General features: G+C 42.8%; 1 protein-coding gene across 1 annotated transcript; it reads right to left on the bottom strand.

Annotated features, from left to right (window-relative positions):
* Positions 1-5,701: 5,701 nt before the first annotated feature.
* AURKC (aurora kinase C) lies at positions 5,702-12,767 on the bottom strand. Its single transcript, XM_003816668.6, has 7 exons — positions 9,937-12,767; positions 9,457-9,502; positions 9,020-9,211; positions 8,571-8,709; positions 7,645-7,793; positions 6,190-6,364; positions 5,702-6,003 (listed from the first exon to the last, which is right to left on the bottom strand). Exons 1-7 carry the CDS (start codon positions 9,992-9,994, stop codon positions 5,833-5,835), a joined length of 930 nt encoding a protein of 309 aa, XP_003816716.1. The 5' UTR covers positions 9,995-12,767; the 3' UTR covers positions 5,702-5,832.
* Positions 12,768-14,155: the final 1,388 nt, after the last annotated feature.

The raw sequence follows: 14,155 nt of genomic DNA, 5'->3' as shown, positions 1-14,155 counted from the left end.
TATATACATATATACATATATATTTATATATACATATACACATATATATTTATATATGTATATATACATATACACATATATATTTATATATGTATATATACATATACACATATATATTTATATATGTATATATACATATACACATATATATTTATATATGTATATATACATATACACATATATATTTATATATGTATATATACATAGATACATATATATATTTATATATATACATATACGTATCTATGTATATACATATATACATATACATATATGTATATACATATATACATAGATACGTATATATACATATATACATATATACGTATATATACATATATACATATATACATATATGTACATATACGTATATACATATATGTATATATACATATATACATATATGTATATACGTATATGTACATATATGTATATACGTATATGTACATATATGTGTATATACGTATATACATATATGTATATATACGTATATACATATATGTATATATACGTATATACATATATGTATATATACGTATATGTACATATATGTATATATGTATATATGTGTATATACATATATGTATATACACATATATACATATATGTATATACACATATATACATATGTGTATATACACATATACACATATGTATATATATTCATATACACATATATACATATATGTGTATATATTCATATACACATATATACATATATGTGTGTATATTCATATACACATATATACATATATGTGTGTATATTCATATACACATATATACATATGTGTGTATATTCATATACACATATATACATATGTGTGTATATTCATATACACATATATACATATGTGTGTATATTCATATACACATATATACATATATGTGTGTATATTCATATACACATATATACATATGTGTGTATATTCATATACACATATGTACTTATATATATTCATATATACGTATATATGTATATATATTCATATATACATATATACGTATATATGAATATATATTCATATATATACATATATATTTATATATTCATATATACATATATTTATATATTCATATATACATATATTTATATATTCATATATACATATATATTTATATATATGTATATATACATATATACATATATATTTTTATATATTTATATATACATATATACATATATATTTTTATATATTTATATATACATATATACATATATTTATATATACGTATATACATATATTTATATATATTTATATGTACATATATACATATATTTATATATACGTATATACATATATTTATATATATTTATATGTACATATATACATATATTTATATATGTGTATATGTACATATACACATATATAAATATATATGTGTATATGTACATATACATATATTTATATATGTATATATGTACATATATACATATATTTATATATGTATATATGTACATATACACATATATTTATATATGTGTATATGTACATATATACATATATATTTATATATGTGTATATGTACATATATATTTATATATGTGTATATGTACATATATACATGTGTATATGTACATATATACATATATATTTATATGTATATATGTACATATATGTATATATGTATATATGTACATATGTACATATATGTATATATGTATATATGTACATATATGCATATATGTATATATGCATATATGTACATATATTTATAGATGTATATATGTACATATATACACATATATGTACGTATACATATAGATGTATATGTAGATATGTATATGTACATATCTACATATACATATATACATATATACGTATATACATATATACATATATACGTGTATACATATATACGTATATATGTATACATATATACATATGTATATATACGCATATACGTATATATGTATACATATATACATATGTATATATACGCATATATGTATACATACGTATATACGTATATATGTATACATACGTATGTATGGTCTTGAACTCCTGTGCTCAAGTGATCCACTCACCTTGGCCTCCCAAAGTGCTGGGATTACAGGCATAAGCCACCGCATCCAGCCTGCTCAAAAAAAAATTTTAATTAGCTGAGCATCGTGGCACACCCCTGTAATTCCAGTTACTCAGGAGGCTGAGATGGGAGGATCTCTTGAGCCCAGGAGGTCGAGGCTGCAATGACCTGTAATTGCACCACTGCACTCCAGTCTGGGCAATAGAGCAAGACCCTGTCCAGCTGGGACACGTTGCAAATGCACTGTCTCTCTTGGGCCTTCTTTGGCCAAGCTTGGTCTTCACATGGTCCAGCAACTTTTGCTTTAGGTATTGGCTGAGAGCCCTGGTAGAGTAGATTTGACATTCCTTAACGTGGGGAGTCTTGGACTGGGTGAGCTCATGACTCCAACTTTAAGCATGATCAGTTTGAAATGCCTGTATGACCACAAAGTGTCTGTGTCATAGCAGTTCAATCTCTGACTGAATATTGGGAGAGAAGTTGTGCCTGGACATAAAACTTTGGAAGTTTTTGGCAAACACTGTTATTTCAAGTTATGATACTGGACAAGACCATGAAAAAAAATGAGCATAGATGGAGAAAGGAATGGAAAGAGGTGAACATTGTTAAACAAAAATTACAGGAGGCCATTGTTTTGGAGCTCCTACAGCAGGCCTCACTGACCAAATCAAAATGGCGTCTCTCATACTAAATGTCATCTAATCAAACTGAAGTTTTAAGGAAGCAGACAGATCCCAGTTTTTCCTAAAAGCAGATTTCAGTCTACCTGCATTAGTGAAATTAGGAAGTCCCCTCTGCTTTAACCCTTAGAAAAAGCAATCTGTTAACCAATCAGCTTTTTTTTTCTATTGTTCTATTTTTTGTTCCCACCTTACAAAACCCACTGTTCTGCCATTGCCCAGTGGGAACTCTAATTTCTATTGTGTAGAACAGAGATTGCCTCAATTCATGAATCACAAACAAAAGTCAATTAGATCTAAAACTAAATTTGTTGTAATTTTGGCCTTTTGACAACCCTGAACGAACTGGTTGCAAACAAGAAAGCAACAAAGTCATGTTAGGGTCATAACAATCTTTTAAGAATTATACAGGCCGAGTGCAGTGGCTCACGGCTGTAATCCCAACACTTTGGGAGGTAAAGGCGGGTGGATCACCTGAGGTCAGGTGTTTGAGACCAGCCTGGCCAACATGGTGAAACCCCGTCTCTACTAAAAATACAAAAATTAGCTGGGCATGGTGGCGGGTGCCTGTAATCCCAGCTACTTGGGAGGCTGAGGCAGGAGACTCGCTTGAATCTGGGAGGTGGAGACGGCAGTGGGCCGAGATCGGGCCAGAGAGCAAGATTCCGTCTCAAAAAAAAAAAAAAAATCATATTATACAAAATCTTAGTAGTCTCCGTTGGTGACTGTTTTTTTTCTTCTCATGACTATGAAGTTTAGAGAATAAAATCCAGCTTTCAATGATTTGACAATACATATGGTTATGAAAATGGAAACAGGGTGTGCAGAAAATGCCCTCCAGAGATTTGAAAGTGGAGAAAGTATCATGACAGGATGTTAACTGGGTGGAAATGTAGATGGAATCAATTTCCTAGAAGGTATTATTTGTAAAATGAGATTATTGAGAAATGTTGCTTAGTGTGCAAGCTGTTAACACTGTTACTCATCATTGACAATACTATTTTGCCCAATTTAGAAGAGAGGAATAATTCTCCTTTCCATATGTGTATGACCCTTAGGGTTAAATTAGTTTTCGCTTTGGATGCAGAACAGATATTAAAGTTAGTATATTTATATTCCATCATAGAATGTCTGGAATCAGTGCTGCTGAAGAAAGCTATGTAGATATTGGTGACAATTTTTTTTTTTGAGACAGAGTCTCACTTTGTTGCCCAGGCTGGAGTACAGTGGCGCAATGTCGGCTCCCTGCAACCTCCACCTCCCAGGTTCAAGTGATTCTCGTGCCTCAGCCTCGCGAGTAGCTGGGATTACAGCCACCATGGCCAGCTAATTTTTGTATTTTTCAGTCAAGACGGGTTTTTACCATGTTGATCAGGCTGGTCTCGAACTCCTGACCTCAAATGTTTATCTGCCTGCCTCAGCCTCCCAAATTGCTGGGATTGCAGGTGTGAGCCACTACGCCCGGCCTGGGGACACTTTTAAATCCCTCATGTAAAGCATGACAGAGTTTTCATTATTTAAACATATATCATCTGGTGATCAGTGCTGAGGCCCTAGTGATTTTTCTATCCTTACCTGCCAAAAATGTGCCCAGTGATGTGTTTATCCAGCACCTAAAATGTGTAAGAGTTTATATGTGTGAACCAGTTAATTTATTAGGAATTGCCAAGTGTTTAAAATGTTAATTCAGGAAAACTGATAGGATGAAGCAAAGCATATAGAGGTAAGCACTGTGTCTCCTCATGCAGGTAAAAGAAAGAAAAAACAAAAAAGAGAGGTAAATACTGAAAGTGCAGGTTAAAAACCATGAACCAATGTCTTGGAGTATTTAACTTATAGATCTGCAATAGTGGGAGCTGTTCATCTGAGTGAAGTGGCCGAATTATTTATGCTTACGTAGTGGTTCTGGTCATAGCAGAAATCATGCCTGCAACTGCTGGATATTTCACAATGAGGAGACTTTGTAGAATATAATGATAGGAGTAACATTAACAAGGCAAACTCCATATAAAGTGCTTAACAACTAAAGTTAGGAGAAATACTGGTGTAACTGACTGCATTGATCAAAAAACATTTGAGCTTACAGCTGAGGAGTCTAGATGCTTACTGTGGTAGTCAGTTTATAATGGGTGCAGGGAGCAGCTGCCACATGAAGCTGTCACAGAAGGTTACAGAAGGCTGGAAGGCCACTCCCCAAATTGCAGCATGCAGTAATTTCAGAAGAGGTGATGTTACATTTATTATGAGGAATGACTTATTCTAATGTCATCAGAGTGTGACACAACACAGAGGTGCTAGTGTATTCATTTGAGAATTGGGTTGTACTGACGTGCAGTGAAACATTTTATTTCTGAGACAGCAGCATATTGATGTCCATAAAAAGAGAGTGGACCTTTGGGTTGATGACAGTCCTGTTTTACAAATGGCATACTCCTGAAAACATGGAGAATAGTAAGTTGGATCAAGGAGCCACAGTGATAGGTGGCAGGTTGTGTACCCTCAGAGAATTTATCTGCAGAAAGTAGACAAGAGTTTTCTTTCTTTTCTTTTGAGACGGTGTCTCACTCTGTCTCCCATGCTGGACTCCAATGGCACGATCTCAGCTCACTGTAGCCTCTGCCTCCCAGGTTCAAGCAATTCTCATGTCTCAGCCTCACAAGTAGGTGGGATTATAGGTGCCCGCCACAACGCCCAGCTAATTTTTGTATTTTTAGAAGAGACAGCATTTTACCATGTTGGCCAGGCTGGCCTCGAACTCCTGAACTCAAGTGTTGCGCCTGCCTTGGCCTTCCAAAGTGCTGGAATTACAGGCGTGAGCCACCGTGCCTGACCTGAAAGTAGGCAAGAGTTTTCAAGAAGAATGAAGTCACCATCTCCCGAGGTGGAAGGTGGGGGTAGCAGGGAGAACAACCTTGGGCAGCTCTCATAGGAAAGAGTTCCCACAAGAAATAAAGATTCTACCCAGTCACATAATAACTCACACAACTATGAAGAGCTGGTATGAAATGATTCAGCTTTTATTAATTAGCATCTTACATCTTAAAAGAGAAAAAAATAAAGACAAATGAGGTGGCAGAGCCAGGAGAGCTCCCTGAACACACACAAAGGGAACAGAGGCAGACAGGGCTCAGGAAGCCATCTGAGCACAGGGAGGCAGCACCCTTCGGGAGTGGGCCTGAACCCAGGGGTGCTTCAGGATCTGGGCCAGGGGCAGTCTCTCCAAGGGCTGGTATCTGAGAAGCCTGGAAATCAAGTCCCGGGCCCCCAGAGGCATTGATAGTGGAAACCTCACATCTACCTGATGAGGCCAGGAAAGAAGAAAGAGAAGTCTGGTTAATTTCTTTGGTCAATGTCCTCCCTCTTCTTTGAGCCTTGTTAAGGCGCTGTTCTGGACCACAGAAGACAACCCTGTGTGTGTGTGCCCACAGCCCAGCAGCCATCACTGACCAGCTCCCCCATGAATGCCCAAAGGTGACTGTCCCACCTTGAGGATGCGTCTGTAAGTCTCACTGTGGGAGGCGCTCTCAAAGGGTGGATATCCCACCAGCAGCTCATAGCAGAGCACTCCAATGCACCACAAGTCCACCTTTTCATCATATGTTCGCCCCTCAATCATTTCTGGGGGCAAGTAGTCCAGTGTCCCACACATTGTCTTCCTCCTAGAGGAAGGCAGAAAAGGGAATAAGTACTAAGCAGAGGCCCAGGATGAGGGAAATTCTCCTTCCCCAGCTTTCATTGAGATGTGGAGACCCTAGGACACCCTGGAAAGTCCCTCCCAAGCACAGGAGTTTGGAGAGACAAATTTTTAATATGGATCAAGGTTCGGAGAAGTAGTGGGACCTACTATTAATAAATCCATATTTTGGAATTATTCACACAGTGATTTAGCTCATGCTCCAGAATGTTTTCACAAGAATATTCTCAGCGTTAAGAAAGATCTAGAACAAACTGATGGTGTATCAATGAGAGCCAAGTAAATAAATTATGGCAAGAAAATTTCTGTATGAAAATTATTCATACAGAAAAATGCACTCCTTTGGAATTGTGGAGCAATGACTTTATTTACATGCAAACTTACTGGTATAGTTATATATTAACAAAGATCAGAAAATAAAAGGTTTGATTGGACCACATTATTTAAATCTACGAATACATATCACGTATAGGTGTTTGAAAATGGCAGCACTGGCCAGGCATCGTGGCTCATGCCTATGATCCCAGCACTTTGGGAGGCCGAGGCAGGCAGATTACCTGAGGTCAGGAGTTGGAGACCAGCCTGACCAACATGGTGAAACCTGTCTTTACTAAAAATACAAAATCAGCCGGGTGTGATGGCCCATGCCTGTAATCCCAGCTACTTGGGAGGCTGAGGCAGGAGAATTGCTTGAACCTGGGAGGGGGAGGTTGCAGTGAGCCGAGATCACACCATTGCAATCTAGCCTGGGCAACAAGAGCAAAACTCTGTCTCAAAAAAAAAAAAAAAGAAAAGAAAAAGGCAGTAGTTCAGCCAGGCATGGTGGCTGACGCCTGTAATCCCAGCACTTTGGGAGGCCAAGGTGGGCGGATCACCTGAGGTCAGGAGTTCGAGACTAGCCTGGCCAACATAGCAAAACCCTGTCTCTACTAAAAATACAAAAATTAGCCGAGTGTGGTGGCACATGCCTGTTATCCCAGCTACTTGGGAGACTGAGGCAGTAGAACCGCTTTAACCTGGGAGGCCGAGATTGTGCCCCTGCACTCCAGCCTGGGTGAAAGAGTTAGACTCTGTCTCAAAAAAAAAAAAAAAAAAAAAAGAAAAGAAAAGAAAAGAAAAAGGCAGCATTCCAATAGAAACCCCAAGTTCGTATCTAGGTTTTACACATGGACACATGAAATACATTAAACTGGGTCATTCCTAACTGGTACTCAGAACTCACCCTACCACCACCACCTGACCTACCTCAGGGAGGGGGTGTGCACAGACCAGCCAAAATCTGCAATCTTCACCTCACCCCTGAACCCCAGCAGCAGGTTCTCTGGCTTAATATCTCTGTGAATCACTTTCTTGTCATGGCAGTAGGTCAGGGCATCTGCCAACTCCTCTATTATCTGTGGGTGCAAAGAAAAGTCGCCCTGGAAGTGAAGCCTGCCACAATTTCCGTCTGAGGTGGAACACTTACCATGAATTGTATGATTACAGTGGAATCTTTTTGGTCCAGTGACTCCATTTCCTCCTTTTAAATTGCACCAGTTACTGGTGTGTGGGGTGTGGTTTTCCTCTCCTTTTTATGTGGTCTTATAGGATGGATGGTAACATGGACACAGATCCTCCCTGTTGTCCTAGCACAGCAAGTAGCCAGACACAGAACCTACATTGAGCCACTCAGATGATCTCTCACAGGACTTGAGGCCCGAGGAAGTGAAACAGAAACAGGAGGAAAGATGGAAGACCACTCATCCTGACACAGCAAGCTGACTGGACCATTGCTCCTGGGAAAATCATTGCCATGGTTCCCTTTCCGGAACCCTCTAGAAATCTCTTTGTACCTATCTCTAAGCCAGTTCTAGCTATTTATTCAGTGAACTCCTTCAGAGCCTTTCAATATGTTTCTTTACATAAGGCAGTGGAGTTAGATTCTGTTGCTTATAACCAAAGAATCCAAACCTATACACAGTACTTATTAATATTCTGGAGATACAATGAGGTTAATTAGGGTATCCAAGGATAAAGCTGTAGAACATATGTGCCATTATATTAAATTTACACAATAACATTCAGAAGCAAACTTTTCAAAAGGCAATCCGGACCCTCCTGACAGTCACAAACAGCTCCCACCAGCCCACAATAAACTCAGAGACCCCAGAGCCTCCAGACCCCCACCTCACCGTGGCTGTGCGCTGTTCATCTAATTTCTCGCTTTTTTGCAGCTCCTTGTAGAGCTCACCCCTTGGAGCATATTCCAGAATCAGGTACACCCGGCGTGCATCATGGAAATAGTTATACAGGCGCAGGATATTGGGGTGTCTGAAGGATTAATGTTGGAAGAGTCAGATTTCTCCCTGAGGCCTATCATATGATGCCACCGTCACTGCCTGGTCACAGTGGCAAATTATGCTGGGACCAGAATAACAACAGCCCTATCTGGGAGCAAGTGAGGGGAGAACAGAGAACAGGAACCAGGGTGTCTGACCCAGGGTAGGAGGTAGTGTAAATGGAATGAACTGCAGAGAAAAGTCTTCAAGGTACAAGTGAAGAGTTTACTTGGGGTTAGTATTTGGGGAAAATGCTGGGCTCAGACGTCAAAGATGAAAGAGGAAGCAGAGACTGTCCTTACTGTAGATGCGCCTGGATCTCAATTTCCCGGCGCAGCTGGTGCTCCAGTCCTTCCTTCTCTATCTGCGACTTGAAGAGAACCTTCAGGGCCACAATGAAATGGCTTTCCTTGAGCCGAGCCAGGTACACATTCCCAAATTTCCCCTTGCCCAGGGGACGCCCGATTTCAAAGTCATCGATTGTGAGGCGCCGCCTGACAGGAGAGGAAGAAAAAAGCCTCAGCTTGGGAGGTAGGGTAGGCGGAGGGAAAGTCAGGGATGCCAATGCTCCCCTTCCTCTTTCACTGTATCCTTCCTCTGCCGCTTTCCCTTCTCACACAGACCCAGCCCTATCAGTAGTTCTCGTTCCCAGGAGCCAGCACCCCACACGCCCAGTCTGTTCTTCATCCCCACGTCCCACCTTCCTTCCTTTTCCAGATACCAATCCCAAGGGACTCACATGGCTGGGCTGCTGGGCTGCTGGGCTGTTTGGTTTGCTGTAGCCACTGAAAGAGAGGAGGAGGAGGGAGATAGGAAGGGAGAGGGGAGGGAAGGAGAAGGGGAGAGAAAGAGAGGGGAGGAGAACAGTAGAGAAGGGAATAGGGAGCGAGAGGTGAGGGGAAGAAGGGGAGGAGAGAAAGAGAGGGAAGGGGAAGGCAGGGAGAGGGGGAGGGAGAGGTAAGGGGAAGAAGAAAGAGTAAGGTAAGGTAGGGAGGGGAGGAGGAGGTGAAGAAGAGGCAGAGAGAAAGGAAGGGGAGGGGAGAGTAGGGGAGGGAGAGGTGAAAGAAAGAATTGGAGGGAAGGGATGGAGTGGGGAGAAAAGAAGAGCGTTGGGGAGGAGGAGAGGGAGGGGAGATGTCAACAGATGTGTCTTCTGCGCACCCGACCCCTGGCCCAGTCCCCAGCCTTCCCGCGTCCTTTCTCTGGCGCTGGCTCTCACACTCTTCGCCTGCAGGTTGAGCTTTGCCCAGCTGCACCACAGCTCTGGGGGAGCTCATGGGGAGAAGAGGTGAGGGCGCGGACGCCTTCCTGAACCCTGTGGATGGCTGTTCCCGTTCACAGGGTCCTGAAAGGGGTTGGGGGTCACTTTCTGGCCGGGGCGCTTCCAATCCTGCTCGTCCTGCAGCCTCACTGCTGTCTCAGCGCTACACAAGCTTCGGGATCCGCGGCGTCGTGAGCAGCCGTGGCTGCGCGGCCTTCTTTTATACCCGGCACCAACCGCTCAGAGAGGTACTTCCTGGCTGGCTCCTATTGGCTGAAATTCCTGACGCCATCGGAAGTGCGCCCAATAGAAAGGACAGAAACGGGAGCCTCAGTCCACGGTTCCCGGGTTGGGGCGGAACTGGAGTGCTGCGGTCCAGGCTGGGCACTGAAAGCGAGGGCCAGGGGTGAGGCCCGAGAAGGAAGGAGACAGAGGGTGCGGAGAGGTGGTGATGGCCGTTGTGGGAATGAACAACGCATACACCCACGGGGTGTGCATGCGTCAACTAGGAGAGAGCCGCGATGCACGTGGGAATGAACAGACGCCCACTCCTGACGTGCTGGAGCCTCGTGCAGCCCGTGACCCTAAACCACTTCGCGCCTTGTGCAGCCGGCGACCCCAAAACCACCTTGCTTCAAGGTCACGTCCGATTCAGGCCACTCTCCAGGGTCACCGCGATGGGGCTCCCTGAAGCCTGCGGCTGTGCCTGCTCACAGCCAGGACGCCACCACTCCAGCTCACTTACCCCTCTCCCACTCGCCAAATATTTGTTGGACCCTGTAATCAGTTTGTGGTTTTGGCCTCAGATCGTAAAATCAGCCCCCACGTATTTGTTTAGCAAACACATAAGTTTCAAAAACATTAAAAATTGAATTCTTGTAGACAGGGAACATATCTTGCAGAAATATAATTGAAGGCCTGGCGTGATGGCTCATGCCTGTAATCCCAGCACTTTGGGAGGCCGAGGCGGGCGGATCACTTGAGGTAAGCAGTTCGAGACCAGCCTGGCCAACAGGCCGAAACCCCGTTTCTACTACAAAAATTAGCCGGGTGTGGTGGCGCATGCCTGTAATCCCACCTACTCAAGAGGCTGAGGCAAGAGAATCGCTTGAACCCTGGAGGCGGAGGTTGCAGTGAGCCAAGATCATGCCACTGCACTCCAGCCTGGGCGACAGAAGGAGAATGAGACTCTGTCTCAAAAAAAACAAAAACAAAAACAAAAAAACCCAGAAACAAAAAAGCTCGTCTCAAAATATTTGGGGAGACCTATTTGAGTAATAAAACTCTGGTCTCTCATTTAGCTGGATTGATGTGAATTAAACCCTTTATTGCAATTATCCTGTCTTGATAAGTCGACTCTATCTGGGGAGCAGGGAAAATAATGAACCCATTAGGTGGTTACAATAGGTGGATCAGGGTAATGGTGCTTAGCTCAGGCCAACCATTCCTTTCTCAGAGGCATTCCCAAACCTGTCTGTTTGTTTATTGAGACGGAGTCTTGCTCTGTCACCCAGGCTGGAGTGCAGTGGCTCGAACTCAGCTCATGCAACCTCCGCCTCCTAGGTTCAAACATTTTTCCTGCCTCAGCCTCCTGAGTAGCTGGGATTACAGGCACCTGCCACCATGCCCGGCTAATTTTTGTATTTTTAGTAGAGACAGGGTTTCACCATGTTGGCCAGGCTGGTCTCGAACTCCTGACCTCAGGTGATCCGCTCGCCTCAGCTTCCCAAAATACTGGGATCACAGGTGTGAGCCACTGCGCCCAGCTCCAAACTGTCAATTTAAAACAGCCCCCACTACAACGTCATCCTGTTCTGTTTTTCCTTAGGTCACTCATAACCATGTGAAAGTGCTGTTTTATATATGTGTATATTGTTAATTTAATGAGTATCGATTGAGTGCCTATCTTGCAACAGGCACTGCTCTAAAAAATCGGATATGTACATAGCAAAATAAGTATGCATTCCTGTACTTGAGGAATTTTTTTTTTTTTTTTTTTGAGATGCAGTTTTGCTCTGTCGCCCAGGCTGGAGTGCAGTGGTGCGATCTCGGCTCACTGCAACCTCTGCCTCCCAGGTTCAACCAATTCTCCTGCCTCAGACTCCCAAGTAGCTGGGACTACAGATGCACACCACCACGCCCGGCTAATTTTGGTATTTTTAGTAGAGACAGGGTTTCACCATTTTGGCCAGGTTGGTCTCGAACTCCTGACCACAGATGATCTACCCGCCTCAGTCTCCCAAATTGCTGGGATTACAGGCGTGAGCCACTGTCCCTGGCCCTCGGGGACCTTTTAATTCCAACAATCCGTAACTCAAAAAGAACAACCACAACCACAAAAGTAAACAATATAAAAGGTTAGAGGGAGGTAGAGTAGTTGGGAAACGTCTAAAAGACAGTTATATCTGAGCATGGACTTGGAGGAATGGAGCATCTGAGGTAACAGGGTCTCACAGAGAGAGCACCTAAGACAAGGGAATGAAAGCAGGAGGATCCTGTCGTGTTTGGGGAAGTGCAACAAGGTTAGTATGGCTGCAGCTGAAGATGAACTGAATCACAGAGATAGATGGACGTGAATTCTGTAGTGTCCTGGAGGCCACAGTAAGGAGGCCATATTTTTATTTTTAGTTTTGAGACAAAGTCTCACTCTTCCACCCAGGCTGGAGTGCAGTGACACCATCATGGCCCACTACAGCCTCGAACTCCCAGGCTTAAGCAATTCTTCCACCTAAGCCTGCCAAGTAGCTGGGACCACAGGTGCATGCCACCACATCCAGCCAATTTTTAAAAATTTATTCTTTGTAAAGATGGGGTCTCACTATATTTCCCAGGCTGGTCTTGAACTCCTGGGCTCAAGCAGTCCTGCCTCAGCCTCCCAAAGTGCTGGGATTACAGGCGCGAGCCACTGCGCCTGGCCCAAGGATGTTGTAACAGGCTCTCTGTGTATTCTAGAATATATCTGGGATTGTATTTAATCAGGCAGGGTGTGACACTCAGATACAGAAGTGATTGTCATGGAGGAAGTTTATAGTAAGAGACCCCTAGAAACAGGAGGCAGAGCACACCACGCGGGTGGAAGCACTAGAGCAGGTTAGAAAGCAGCAGCAGAGGAGAAAGCAAGGCCCAGAGCCTGCGTTGTGTTTTCCACCAGAAAGGCAAGGCAAGGCAGGGCAGGGGCAGCATAAACAGAATAGGATTTGCTACTGTGAATAATGTTGGCAGGTTTTAGGACACAGGCACTGTCCGCAGCTATCTGATATCTGACCCTAGAATGAATTAGGGCCAACTTCAGGAAGACAACCTCTTGGGGTATCTTGCCTGGTAAGATTTTTATGTCGAAAACCATAAGTAGGTCCTGCTGCACGTTTGACCAGATAACTTATGCTAACAATATGATTCATGGTGGATGCTGGCTTTTGCATGCATGAGGGCCTGGGCCATGCTATATGTTTGTTTTCTGCAAGGGTTGTAGACTGGATATTTATGGTTATTCATGTGGGTTCTGCATTCCTACCTGAATGACCCTTAACGAAAACTCTAGACATCAAGGCTTGGGGGAGCTTCCCTGGCTGGCAATACTGTGAGTGTGTTGCACACAACTTTGCTGGGAGAATTCAGTGTGCCCTTGTGCAACTGCACTGGGAGGGAACACCTGCTAAGTTTGTGCCTGTGCTGGACACAGTGGCTTCCACCCGTAATCCCAGCACTTTGGGAGGCCAAGGCGGGTGGATCACTTGAAGTCAGGAGTTCCAGACTGGCCTGGCCAACATGGTGAAACCCTATCTCTGCTAAAAACACATAAATCAGCCAGTGTGGTGGCACATGCCTGTAATCCCAGCTATTTGGGAGGCTGAGGCAGAGGATCACCTGAACCTGGGAGGCAGAGGTTGCAGTGAGCCGAGATTGTGCCATTGCACTCCAGCCTGGGCGACACAGCGAGACTCCATCTCAAAAAAAAAAAAAAAAAAGAAAAAAGAAAAAAGAAAAAAAATTGTGCCTGGTTTCTCACAGATTTCCTCCTATGTGCCTTTTACCTTTGGTGATCTTGGTCTCTATCCTTTTGTGGTAATAAACTGTAACCATGAGTACAACAGCTTTTCTGAGTTGTGTGTGACTTTCTTTTCTGAATTTTGACTTTCAGGCAAATCATCGAGCCTGAGGTGGTACTGGGGAGAGA

Source organism: Pan paniscus, chromosome 20 (genome assembly GCF_029289425.2).
Source record: "Pan paniscus chromosome 20, NHGRI_mPanPan1-v2.0_pri, whole genome shotgun sequence".
In the NCBI taxonomy this organism is placed as follows: Eukaryota; Metazoa; Chordata; class Mammalia; order Primates; family Hominidae; genus Pan; species Pan paniscus.
This window is presented reverse-complemented; position numbering and strand designations above follow the sequence as displayed.